Below are 13394 nucleotides of genomic sequence, written 5' to 3' on the forward strand. Positions count from 1 at the left end.
TATTTGTGAGAATTTAGGCACGAGATAAAACAGGTTATTCTGTTTGTTTTCATTGTGTGGAAAACATTAAACAACCAACTCAAATACTCAGTTTTTAGTTTTTATTGATCTAATACATAAAAAATTTCCAATTCACCAAACAAACGCTGCACGTACTGCAGAGAATTAATGCAACTCCCTGTGAATAGGCACAAGGCAACAATTCAAACATTTCACAGAAATTTTCACAGAACAGAAATAGTCCCTGACTATTTCTACATGTTAAATCTAATTTAATAAAGCAAGACAGAGAACTGATTACTGAAAAGACTTAAGATTGTTTCCTATTCATTCACAAACATGTATTGGATAAGCAATAAAAATAGAATGGGTTTCTTCCTAGAAACGGGAATACAAAGTTGAAACAAACACAAATATTTTGCAATTATAAAAATTCCCCTTCAAAATTGGCTCTGCTCTTTAAAAGTGTTGTCAACATCTCATAGTATTTGAGCACTAAAACAGCAAGTAGAGAAACATCAGAACAGACCGCGAAAGACTTAAAACACAGAACTAGTTTTAGGAGGCCATTTCAATATTCCCCTCCTTCTTCCTCACCCTCCCCTTCAATAGAATCGGTTCCGACCTCTTCGTAATCCTTCTCCAGTGCAGCCATGTCCTCCCTGGCCTCGGAGAACTCTCCCTCCTCCATGCCCTCACCCACATACCAATGAACGAAGGCACGCTTGGCGTACATCAGATCAAACTTGTGGTCGAGCCGAGCCCAGGCCTCTGCAATGGCCGTGGTGTTGCTCAACATGCACACAGCCCTCTGGACCTTGGCCATGTCTCCACCAGGAACCACAGTGGGAGGCTGGTAGTTGATGCCCACCTTGAAACCTGTAGGGCACCAGTCCACAAACTGGATGGTGCGCTTGGTTTTGATGTTGGCAATAGCAGCGTTGACGTCTTTGGGCACCACATCTCCACGGTACAAAAGGCAGCAGGCCATGTACTTGCCGTGGCGAGGGTCGCATTTCACCATCTGATTGGCTGGCTCAAAGCAAGCGTTGGTGATTTCAGCCACGGTCAGCTGCTCGTGGTAAGCCTTCTCAGCAGAGATGACAGGAGCATAGGTGACCAGAGGGAAGTGGATACGTGGATAAGGCACCAAGTTGGTCTGGAACTCGGTCAGATCCACGTTGAGCGCCCCGTCGAAACGAAGAGAAGCCGTGATGGAGGACACGATCTGACTCATCAGTCTGTTCAGGTTGGTGTAGGTGGGGCGCTCAATGTCCAGGTTCCGACAGCAGATATCGTAGATGGCCTCGTTGTCCACCATGAAGGCACAGTCCGAATGCTCCAGGGTGGTGTGGGTGGTCAGGATGGAGTTGTAAGGCTCCACCACGGCTGTGGACACCTGTGGGGCCGGGTAGACGGAGAACTCCAGCTTGGATTTCTTGCCGTAGTCGACAGACAGGCGCTCCATCAGCAGGGAGGTGAAACCAGAGCCAGTGCCTCCACCAAAACTGTGGAAAACCAGGAAACCCTGAAGACCATTACACTGGTCAGCCTGAAGACAGAGGAGGGCCGACAGAATCCACATGTCACACAAATTTACTTTTGTCTTTCCAGATGATTTGAAATTTACTTAATTCCATGATCTTACCAGTTTGCGAATCCTGTCCAAAACAGGATCAATGATCTCCTTTCCGATGGTGTAGTGCCCACGAGCGTAATTGTTGGCAGCGTCCTCCTTACCACTGATCAGCTGCTCAGGGTGGAATAGCTGGTGGTAGGTCCCAGTGCGCACCTCATCTATGGAGGGGTGGAAAACAAATAGTCACACATTAAATAAACTTTAATAAACACATATTTAAATCCTTGATGTCAACTGCTTCATTCAGTGCTCTCCAGCAAGTGGTGAGACTTACCAATGACAGTAGGCTCCAGGTCCACATACACGGCCCGGGGAACATGCTTTCCAGAGCCGGTCTCACTGAAGAAAGTGTTGAAGGAGTCATCTCCTCTTCCTGCGGTCTTGTCACTTGGCATCAGACCATCCGGCTGGATGCCATGTTCCAGGCAATACAGCTCCCAGCAGGCATTGCCAATCTGGACTCCAGCCTGACCAATATGGATGGAAATACACTCACGCTGGACAGGAAGAAAAGATTAATTTTAATATGGGACACAGATAAAACATGTAACCTGTGGGAAACTAAACCATTATGAAGCTACTGAATCAGTACAGAAAAGGACTCATCAATAAATAATCTATATAACTTAGTGATATAGATTAGACCCGAACCCAATAAAACCAGCCAGCTACACTGATATGAAATATTTGACAAACTGTTTATAGTTTTGTACTTAGAAAATGAAGCTGTTTGTCCAAATGGTGGCTGTTAAAGAGTGAAGGAATTCATTCTAAATTTTGCATTAGCGGAACCAAAGTTTGTCTTCAAAGATAAATGGACCGTTATAGCAGTTGAAGAAACTACTCTCTGCTAACTGAACACTGGCAAAAAAAAAAAAAAAAACTGAACACCGGCAAAAAACAAAACAAAACAAACAAAAGAAAAATAGGCGGGAGTCCAAAGAGTTTCTACAAAAAGTGTATTTTTCTTTACTCCCAAAACATCAGGATGTCTCGAGGAAAAAAAATAATTTGAGCAAATACTAAATGCGCGCCAAAGTCCTTTGTTAACTATTAGGCTAACTGTCAACTGACGGGTAACTGTAGCAGTTAGCAGTTGGTTTGAGCCACCGCCACAATTAAAAGAAAAGTCTGACCATTTTAAATACATTTACACTTACATCAGGGTTGAAAATATTTAGTCATAATACCATGGATAATAAAATGCACTTTGTTCAAATAGGCGCGCAAATTTTGAGAGCTAAAATCAGCTCAGTTTTCATTTCCCATCCTGTGAAAAGTCAAAACGAAACAAAAGTTTAATTATTCTTACCATTTTTCTCTCTTTTCTGAACGAGTGAGGACGAAGCAGAAAGCAATGAGCAAGTAGATTTACAAGACGAGCGGCGTTCGGGGAATCTTCAACACCAGTACCGTTAGTGGGTGGCGGTTAGGCGCTTTCGTTGGCTGGATCATACCATTATGTGACAGTTTAGGGATTGTATAAACCTTAAATTTTACGGTTTTATTACAACTAGTACAAATTTAGAATGAAAAACAATACTTATTTATAAAATTAAGCAAATATAAATCAGTGAAAGTGTAGATTCTTAACAGATAAATAATATAGTTGCATGAAACCCCCCTACATATTTTCAAGTTGGTCTCGCCCTACTGCAAAGCCTCTGCTGCCTAGTCTAATCCAGTAGGTGGCGATAATGAGCCGGCCTAATAATGCACAGGTTAAAATAGCCATAGACATAATATAATAATATAATATAATATAATATATAATATTCATATCATAATATCCTTATATTATGTCTATGAAAATAGCTGTCAAAATCCAGATGATTGATTAAAAACACGTCTTAAAAATACAGTAGTACAGAAAACATCTTCACTGCAGTTCTCCTAACATTAAATCCACTTATTTCCAAAAGAAAAAAAAACAAAACAAAAACCCAACCCCAACTTATAGATCCCGTTCTGCCGCCAGCATCCTCCAAGGCTCCTGGTGCTTCCGACCCCCCAAGTTCCCTCTGTGGCAGTCGATGTTATCGCATCGGCCATCTGTTGTAACTACGCAATATAAAGCCTTATCTCGTTGGCTATCTGTTGTAACTACGTCATATAAAGCCTTATCATCAACCATCTGTTTTAATTGTATAATTTGAGCGATAAGGCTTTATATGACATAAAACAACAGATGGCCGAGGCGATAACATTGATTTTGATTTGGGTGTTAAGAATATTTTACAGGCATTTACTGGTACAATTATATTATTTATTTAGACTTGATGTTTTGATATGTGCAGTTGGATTTCTAACTATTCTATCAAATGATGGTCCGTGTAAAATATTTTACACGGACCAAAATATTTTACACGGACGAAACCTGAATGGCCATTCAGGTTTCGTAGAAAACATTTTCTTTTGGTGTTTGCAGCATTCAAATATATGCTGCAAATCAAACACATTCATTCAGTGAATCTGTTTTTTTTTTTCTGAAATACCCTTTCTCACTGAGTCTTAGTTACATCTTCTATCCAGTCACTGGAAATTAAAAGCAATTAATTATTAAGGTCATAAATCACTCCCCAAAGTGATTTATGGCTAGTTTCAGGCACCAGGAGACTGAAAGGAGCTATTTTCCACTGGTTTAACAAGTTGTCCAGTAAATAACATTTTATTGTTAAATATTTTTATTGTAAAACTGAAAAAGAGCTTTTGCTGTAGGATTGTGATCTTGGTATTATTAATCACTCTTTAGTGATTACCATATGTCAGCAGACATTCTTTTTTTTAAATGTTACCTCTCATTGTTTCCTCAATCAATGCTTTGCAAATTTCACAGTTAAGACTATTATTGTTTTTATATATATTTTGTGTTTTATGTCTAAAACTATATTAGGAGCATATTGGATTGTTCTTAGAAAAATGCACATTTTCAAAACTTAATTCTAATCTACTGCTCCAAATCTCCTGCCTCTTAAGGAGATGGAAGAGCGCCATTAAATAACAATAAATGACAATAAATAGCTTATAAATTAATTATTTAAATATGTCCATTTAAAACTCTTCACTCTCCATAGATTCTGTCTTTTGACCCATATTTTAATTTCAGGAAGAAGAAAAAAATTAAACATGGGAGCAAACTCATTGAAACTGAAATCAATACCCTTTATTTCCTTTTTCTTCAGTTAAAAGCTGAAATTCAGACCACAACTGGTTTAGGCATATGCCACACATCATCATTCACAAAACTTATTCAAACAGTTGTGCAATTTCAAAAGTAACGGACAACACAAAACAATAAGTTCACTCAGTTAGCTGTTAAAGCTTGGAAAAAAAGATAATTTGCTTGAAAGTTTGCTACAGAGTTTGTTCCCCTTAAGTGCTCATATCAAATTGCTTTAAATGAAAACGCAATGTTTGAAGAGCTCAAGCATCACATTATCTTTGACCCCGTGTGCCGAGGCGCGTAGTCCTGGAAAAACATGTCGACATACTGCAGGATGTGGTCAACGGCGCTGAGCAGAAGCACGTCGGTGTTCAGGTCCAGGTCCAGCTCTGACGCGTAGTTCTTCACTGGAACGATGTAGGAGGAGGACATGCCCAGAAGAGCTCCGGCTTTGTTCATCTGCAAACACACAACTCTTACATTTCAGTCCAAACTAAAGCAAACACAAAAGTTGTCTGAAATTAAACTTAGCGCAACTTCTGTTATGTATTAGATAAAAAGTAAATAAAACAGAAAAATGTGGGCCCCTGGAGCCACTTTTGGTACCCTAACTTTCAACGAAAAATTATTTCACTAATGCAAACTGCAATACATTAATAGGTAGTCCTGTACATCAGCAGGTATGAATTGATGCATTGTCAGTTTAATACATCCCAATAACTCCAAAGAAATTTACTATAACTTTACAATATTTTAATATTGTTTATTGGGGCTGGACTATAAGGTGGGAAAAAAATCACAATATAAGCATTTCATATCAGTCGATAGATAATTATCAATTAGTTTTGTTTCAAATATCTAAGATAATAAAAAGTCTTACTAAGCAATAAAAAATCTTGCAATGCAACCTTTCCTGTTTTATCCACAGTTTTCACTCTAAGCCATTATTTATTTTTAAACAGTTAAGGTTTAAGGTTTTGCTGTGCCAGTTACTCAACAGCTCGTTGCTAGGTAACCACAAGTTACTCAACAGCTCGTTGCTAGGTAACCAAAGAGTGAGAGTTATTTGATGCCAGTAATCTTGCTTAGCTGGCCTTGACAGCTAAGCAAGTCAAGGCCAGCTTTCCTACTTTTGTCTAACTCTCCCAGAATGCTGTGCAATTCTGGATCAGAGTTCAGTGAAAGTATTTATTATTCATATTGATCCAAATTCATCGTGATACATGTTACTATGGATTTCTTTTCCAGCCCTATTGTTTATACTCATACAAATCTACTCATTGGCCTCATTTGGGCCAATGAGTAAAGAGAAAGTATAAAACCTGACTTTAGGTTACACATTTCCACCCACCGTATCTCGAACGCTCAGGCTCTTGTAAACATTGCTCACATCTCTGGCCGTTTCTGGACAAATCTGGTCAACGTGGGTCAGCAGAGCCACCTGGTGAACCCCTAAAACAAAACAAAAAAATTAAATAACCCTGAATGTCATTTGAAATCCTAACTTTGGGGGAACTGATAAAATTATGCAATCTTCTTTTTCCGCATTGTAACAATCAAAAGGGCAGGACGTCCTTAAATGCGTCAATCTTTTAAAAGTACTTTTAAAGACACTGCTACACACTTGCCCAAAAATAAATAGCCATCATCCACATCATTTTCATCACAGTAGAGACAAAAAACACTTCAGCAGGGAGGAGCCTCTGCAGAAAATGTAATTATGACATTTTGTAGTAGTGCCATCTGGTGGACAAAAAAACAAATGCTCAACAGAAATTAATGTATAAGTTTGTGTTAAGTGAACAAACTAGTCTGTGTGAGTTAGTTTAGGATTATTTGAAGAACAAAGATGGGGGGGAAAAATATAATTTGAGTTGTATTCCCTCAACATCGCCAAAATGCTTAAAAAACATAAAATGCTCTAAAGATCTGTTAGTAATGATTATATTCTTAGTCTTAGACTCTAACACTTCAATTAGAAATACTTTATGATTTTCTATTAAGTATATTTCTTGTGCTTTGATTCAACTTGCAGAAAATGACACTTGAAAAGCATTTACCAGTTAAAGCTACATGCAAAACAGTGATTAATTTACATTGTTTATGTGTGTCTGTCTGCGTCGGCTCACCCAGCTCGCTGATGTACTCTCGCAGCTGTTTGAAGGTGGAGCCGAAGCCTTTGTGGTAGGATGAAATCTTCGAGGCGTCCACCATGAAGGCCACACAGTGGATTCTGTCCCTGAGGCTGGGCGTCTTCACGTACCCCGCCGTTTCTGTGCCAACTGGTTGATCCGGACTGAACTGAGGCAGACAAGTTCAAAGATCAAGCTTTGAACAGTTAACCGAAGAGTGGGTTTTCCCCCATAACTCTGAGGAATATGCGTTCAGAAGATTTTAAAAATCAGATATAACCGTCCTACCTTGTGCCCTTCAGGAACGTGGCCTTTAATCACGGACAGGATGTCGTGTAGCGTCAACCCGGTCGTCTCTCCGTCGCCGAGGCCCATGATGTCACACAGCACCAGCCCAGTGTTGTCCTCCCCATTCTGACCACGGATGTTGAAGGACTGTAGCTGACAAAATGGGTCAAAGTTAATGCTGTAAAGCTCATGAGCAAAACTCGTCAACAAGAGAGAGGAGGGACAAATAAAAAAAAAATCTGTATTTCTACTGTTTATTAAAGGAGGTGAGAAATAAAAGGTAGGCCTTCAATCTGCAGAGTGGAGTGTTGAACAGCAGGGCATGGTGGACTGGAGAAACAACACCGGTTGCTTTGTTTAAAGTAACCGCATTATGCTTCCTTGAACAAATTAGGATAGCTATACAAAACTGTCCACCACTTTTTTCTCCCACAAAACCATTCTTAGATAACGTTTAGTTCTGTCTATTTTGAGCTCTTTTAGAATGAGCTCTTACAGCTCCTCCTGTCACTTTAAATCCAAATAAGCTGCTGCTGGCCACGCCCTCCCAACTCACTGTTGAAATGGCTGCAAACTGATGCATAATTATACAACTGTACATCTTTGGAAAGCAGAAGTGGAGCCTCCCGCGCAGCCAACAAGAATGCAGTAGGTGGTTTCTGGATGGTAAGTCAACAACAAAAACACTCGTCTTTTCCAGCAGCCATTGTACACCCCATACAGCGATAAAACCAGCTGACCAAACATCATGGAGCTCTGCTTGGGTTGCTAGGTAACGGGGCAGTGCCTGCTGATTTGTGACGTTACATTCAGATGATTTTTCAACCGGCTAATTTTCCAAACACCAACAAAATATCAACTTATTCCCAAAAAGAAGCTGTATGTCTTTTTTCAAAGAGCTTGGATTGTTTTTAGGAACAGTTGAGACCCAAATGGAAGTACAAAAATGAGCAAAATGTTAATTTAGTGGAATACATCCCCTTTAAAAAGACCTTTTCAATATGAATGTGTCACTTTCTACAATGAGCCAGAACATTGGGGAGGGGGAAGAGACTAATTAAGGCAGAAACTTTCAGTTTGGAGGTATAACATGTCATGGAACAACACAAAAAGATCCATGGTTTAAATTTTTAAAAAAGATTAATTTTCTATTTTATCAGGACTGTGCACATCAACCAACATTAACAAACCATCCATCAGGCGTGAAAACATCCTTTGAAGATGTGTCCGCTGCTGGTCAAGCGTTACCTTTTTAGTGAAGCTGGTGTTGAAGGAGGAGCCCACCATGGCACGGTTCGTCACTCTCCCATTAAACACAGACTGGACTGAACTGATGAAACTGGACTTTCCAGAACGAACCGGTCCGAGGAGGAGAACCCGGGCCTGAGGCACATCCTTCCAGCTGGGTCTGTAGGAGCTAACAGCCTTCATCAGGCTTTTCTTCTGCCTTTAATGTAAAGATTAAAGGATCAGAGGAAGATGGAAACAACATTCATCCTGGGAGGTGGAGGCTAAATGTACTCACTCTTCGGTCCACTGAACATCTCTCCACTGAGATTCCAGTTTTGACTGAAATCCTGTAAAAACTTCGACAAATAAAAGATTAACTACCAGCTGTAGTAAATGTAAGAAAACCCTTTATATTTCAAAACCTATAAAAGTTAGTGTGTAAAGAAATTACCATGTCAATGGTAATTGACATGGTAATGCTTCTTTAATGTACTTTAATTTATTTTAGATTTGTCAAACTTGAGACTAAATATATCGTGTGTTTTTTTTTATCTTTACTGTTTTCTCAAACTTTGATTTGCAAAAACTGCACATTTACTCAAATATTAACTGAGGTTTATTTCCAAAGAACATATATTTGGTTTCTAGGAGTTGTGTTTACTGTACATTAAAACCAAAGAAAGTAAAGCAGTGACTGATTTTAACATAAATGTGCAAATTTAGTGTTGGAGATGATTTTTAAAGAATTAATATGTCTGCTAGTAGCTTACCTGGGATTTCTACAGGTTTTCCCTTCTTTTTCTCTTTTGTGCTGTCATTTTGTAACTGACTGGAAATAGTGAACCTGGATGAGGTCAAAGTAGGAGCAGGAGGCGAAGGATTGCTTAGAGGAACAAAGGAGGAGGAGCTGCTGGGATATCCAAACAAGAAACCCACACTAATAAAAGAAAATATGTGTCAGACTATACACTGAAAAACAAAACAACAAATTTATTTTTCTAAAATCTAGACTTCTTGAGTAGTTCAACCCAAACTTTTGTCAAAAACAGTGTTCTTGAGAACAAATCCCATTTTCCCCCCTCTCCTTTAAGTGAATCGGAGAATAAAGTATGAATTGGAAGTACGATGATTTGCAAAGGTATTTAAAAAGGAGCTGCCATAAAGACATGGTTTATTGAAGCTGCAAGACAGCAAAACATTACACTGAACAGAACTGGAATTAGCAAAATACCTTTCAAACTTCAGAGCAAAAGTAAATCCTCTGAGCTCAAGATTTTTGATATTTTATAAACAAAGAGAGACCAGAAAAAACATGAAAAATGACTAGTTTTACCTAACAAGTAAAAAACATGATGATGTGCATTTGACACCTTTATTCCTCTATATTTTTGTAATTTTGGACATCTTGTAGCTAATGGAAAAACCTATAACCATGCAGAAATTTGTATCCATGTGAACTCAGAAAAGTGTGACAATTGTCTGTTTTATAAATGATGGTAACAAAGTGACAGTGGATATAACTGAATAGATGTTGAACAAATTTAACTTTAAGCAAAAACAATTGATTGAATTATGTCTCTGGGATCATCCCTGTGGCAGAAGTGTAAAATCAAGGCGCTATCATACAGTAAAATTTTATTATTCAATATTGTTTACCTTACTGATAAAATATAATTAAGCTGATAGCATTTATACAGAAAGTAAAATTCAATTGATAAATTACAATTTTATAAAATCAACATAATATACCAAACTACACACAGTCAGTTTTTTATGAAGAGGCTACTAGTATTTATTTTGTAAATATTAACTTAGCCCAGTCACATTTAGAGTGTGGGGAAGTAGTAAGTTGTAGGACGTTACTAGTTTTATTTTATCTAAAATATATTAAAATGCTTCAGGAAATAAGTTCATTTGCTTTGTTGTAATTTATGCTACCTGTTTCTGCTGTCCATGGGTTTGTATTTTGTAGCTCTTTATTTGATATCTTCTTGTCTTCGTTTATAACTGTGTCTGATATCTGGTTTGTTTATGAAAGCTTTTCCTTTTACCTAGTGAACACAGCTGTGTCACATTGCTAATTTACCCTCACTGTGTTTATTCCCAGGTTTTCCCTTTGCAGAGCCTTTGTTGTCTCCTCATCGTGCTGTTTTTTCTTCCCTCCAAAGTTTTTTTATTCTTTATGTTTAAGAACTTCCTGGTAGTTGCATATTTGCTTCTGTTTAGGTTAACTATTGCTACAATATTAGTTACTTTAATGTAAATAAAAGTGTATAAAAATCCTGATTGGTGGAGCTTATATCTGCTGACAGATTAATTTTTACAATCAGGTTTGTATTTGCAATTTAGAAATACTTTTAAATAAACTAGAATCAGTTATAATCACTTTAACACAATTTAAACTTACTCTCTATTCATTAAAAAGAGTGATGTACTTAAAATACATCACTTAAAATAAACTTTGCTTAGGAAAACTCAAAGCTCCACTTTTTCCTTTCTCTCAATTTTCCATCAGTGGATACAGAACTCTGTGAACAATCAGCTTCTTTAGCAACGGCGACTCAAACTACTGCTGCTAAACAGGAACTGTCAAGCCAACAGCCTTCCCAAGATTGTTTATGTTAATGACAACATTAATTAAAAACAATGGTTTTACATTGTATAGTTTAAGAAACTTTTATTTTTGTTATAAGTTTCCGTAAGCCATAAACTCATAAGTCAACACATCTCAATTTCACTTTTCAATCGAATCACGATTAAATTAACTTTTCGAATGTATTCTAGATCATTTATAAGGATCTTTTCTGCTGTCATGTCCACACCCAGATTTTACAGAAACCGATCAAGCCAAGTAGGTCGCAAAAGTGCAGAAGCCTCCAGCAGAAATGTTAAAGCAAGTAAATCAAATTGATCATTTACTTCTTGCAATAGAAACGCTGCATACCCGGGTTTATCTTCGCTTTTTTTCTCCATAGTGACCTCTGCGAGTAGACGTGTCAGAGCGCAGCAGATGCGTGGACAGACGAAACTTTAATTTCTCCACAGCGAAGTTTTACCAAGAAAAGAAAGTGAAACCGAGAATTTCATAAACCCACACAAGTGAGTGGCGGAACAAACGATCCATTTACACAGACGGTAGTTCTTAAAGTGAGACTCAACCCCAAATCAACATTTTTATTTAAATTGCCCAAATAGGTTATTTGAGATTCTATGTTTATGATTCTGTGCGAATTCGGACATTTTTGTGGAATTATTTTAATTCGGCGTTAGTTTGCATAAAATCGTCCCACTTCTGGGCTGTCCGGTCAAACGGAAGTTGTATGTTGTTGCATGTTTTTGTTTACATCCGGAAGTCTCTCGCATCCGCACAACGCTGAAGGGTAAAAGTTGCCGATTCTTTTACATGCCATACATAGCAGCGGTAGAACATTACCGTGAACAAAATAATTCCTAAAGATGTATTATTAATTTAGTGGAGTATGCCACAGTAAAGGGAAAAATAACACAGAAAAAAAAATTGAATATTAACTCAAAACCACTCTTATTCTTCTCTTATCTAGCTCTCTATGTCGGCTTGCTATTCACAGATTTGTTCCCATAGCAACAACGCCGCTAACATATCAGGATTCAACGCCAAAATACACGCAAACATTTCCCACACAAAGAACAGAACATTCGGTCCGTTAAGGTTTTATGTTTTCAGGCTTGATATTTTGTGATTATGGGCTCTTTGCACGTCAGCTTCCGTGTTCGGGGATAAACGGCTCGGTCGCTTCCGGTCTATTGAAAATGGCATTTTACACTCGGTGCTTGTTGAACTTGCCCAAGGTAACAATTAATGATACATTGATCCGAAGCTCCAAAAAGTAAGCTGGAGAACGGGTTTAAGATGTTCGCCTTGTTATACATTCACAGATACGAAGGTGAGTTTCACTTTCTTTAAACTTTGTGGCTAACATTAGCTTTAGCTTATGCTAATAGGCAATATTCTCTGACATTTTTCTTGTAAAAATGTGCTAGTGTTACTCCCCTGTAAAGGGGAATAATGAAAACACGGACACAAAGTTATTGCTCTTGTCTCCAGTGTTGTAATGGAGGAGCAGAAGCGTCGCGTTCCCCTACATCTGATCAGACAAAACCAATCGAGACTCAAACGATTAACAAACTCTCAAAACTTAAAATCTAAAAAGGTTGAACTTTTCAAGAATTATAAACAAACATAACCGGAAAAGTAACATTAAAGAAAATACATTTTAAACTTCATTAAACTTAGGCTACTTTTTATTGTATCGGTCTGTAGTGCTCAACTTGAAAGCCCAAAATAATCGATCGCAGATCACTAGATCTTGTTTTCCCTTTTAGTTATCTACAATAGTTTTATAATCACTACAGTTCCGGTTGACGACTTCAGAATCGTAAGATATGCTCCATCATTAGCATCCACCTTTACTTCCGCAAACACAGAGCACTTCTTTTTAAAATGGCGGTTGGCAAAACACTGAGCAAGTTCTCTGACGTTGTCGCACCATCTACTGCCATGCGGGACACGTTCAGGTCGTTTGAAGTTCACACTGGAGATCATACAAGTCGCATATGTTTGGAAGTCTGAAGGGCCACGCCGAAAAAAAAAATCTGATTTCACTTCAGGCTGCAGTGTAAATGTGGCCTAAGTTACACTTTCGAATCAGAATCAGCGTTCCTTTTGATGTCATTTCATGTTTTAAATGGGCGGTATTATATTTCAGGGTTAGTCACGTGAAACCACAGAATTAGACAATTCCCCTCCTAGACAGCAGGGGGTACTATCGAGACAACTGAGCCAACGGTTGGGTCCATTGCCGCAAATATTTAAGATATTTACAGAATTTGTGTATTTGTTTCGGGAATTAATTCACCTTAACTCTTAAAAGATGACAACAAACCGATTTGAAGGACGAGTTTT

General features: G+C 38.2%; 2 protein-coding genes across 4 annotated transcripts; both read right to left on the reverse strand.

Annotated features, from left to right (window-relative positions):
- Positions 1-87: 87 nt before the first annotated feature.
- Positions 88-3732, reverse strand: LOC106922742 (tubulin alpha-1B chain-like). The gene is made up of 4 exons (XM_014995408.2): positions 2952-3732; positions 1914-2136; positions 1649-1797; positions 88-1552 (listed from the first exon to the last, which is right to left on the reverse strand). Exons 1-4 carry the CDS (start codon positions 2952-2954, stop codon positions 572-574), a joined length of 1356 nt encoding a protein of 451 aa, XP_014850894.1. The 5' UTR covers positions 2955-3732; the 3' UTR covers positions 88-571.
- A 1048-nt stretch (positions 3733-4780) lies between these two features.
- On the reverse strand, positions 4781-11553 carry ifi44g (interferon induced protein 44g). Of its 3 annotated transcripts, none has more exons than XM_014995411.2 (8): positions 11397-11553; positions 9223-9389; positions 8748-8808; positions 8471-8669; positions 7223-7369; positions 6932-7103; positions 6154-6254; positions 4781-5261 (listed from the first exon to the last, which is right to left on the reverse strand). In XM_014995411.2, the coding sequence occupies exons 1-8, from the start codon at positions 11423-11425 to the stop codon at positions 5070-5072; spliced, it is 1068 nt and encodes a 355-aa protein (XP_014850897.2). In that variant the 5' UTR covers positions 11426-11553; the 3' UTR covers positions 4781-5069. The 3 variants fall into 3 exon arrangements, with proteins under 3 accessions (XP_014850897.2, XP_014850896.2, XP_087861198.1); XM_014995410.2 differs by having other exon boundaries at positions 7223-7375; XM_088005072.1 differs by having other exon boundaries at positions 7223-7375; positions 9223-9359; positions 11397-11529.
- Between the last annotated feature and the right edge of the window lie 1841 nt (positions 11554-13394).

This window comes from Poecilia mexicana, unplaced genomic scaffold, assembly GCF_051168715.1.
Source record: "Poecilia mexicana isolate PSO_F unplaced genomic scaffold, ASM5116871v1 scaffold_4, whole genome shotgun sequence".
Classification (NCBI taxonomy): Eukaryota; Metazoa; Chordata; class Actinopteri; order Cyprinodontiformes; family Poeciliidae; genus Poecilia; species Poecilia mexicana.

What these genes read in the sequence shown, in the direction of transcription:
- LOC106922742 (XM_014995408.2), bottom strand. An exon ending in CCTGGAGCCTACTGTCATTG is followed by an intron (nt 1,798 to 1,913) that starts GTAAGTCTCACC and finishes ACCCCTCCATAG; the next exon opens with ATGAGGTGCGCACTGGGACC. An exon ending in TGGACAGGATTCGCAAACTG is followed by an intron (nt 1,553 to 1,648) that starts GTAAGATCATGG and finishes CTCTGTCTTCAG; the next exon opens with GCTGACCAGTGTAATGGTCT.
- ifi44g (XM_014995410.2), bottom strand. Translation starts at nt 11,425, where the DNA reads ATGGAGAAAAAAAGCGAAGATAAACCCGG. An exon ending in AAAAGCGAAGATAAACCCGG is followed by an intron (nt 9,390 to 11,396) that starts GTATGCAGCGTT and finishes TTCTTTTATTAG; the next exon opens with TGTGGGTTTCTTGTTTGGAT. An exon ending in GCCTGAGCGTTCGAGATACG is followed by an intron (nt 5,262 to 6,153) that starts GTGGGTGGAAAT and finishes GTGTGTTTGCAG; the next exon opens with ATGAACAAAGCCGGAGCTCT.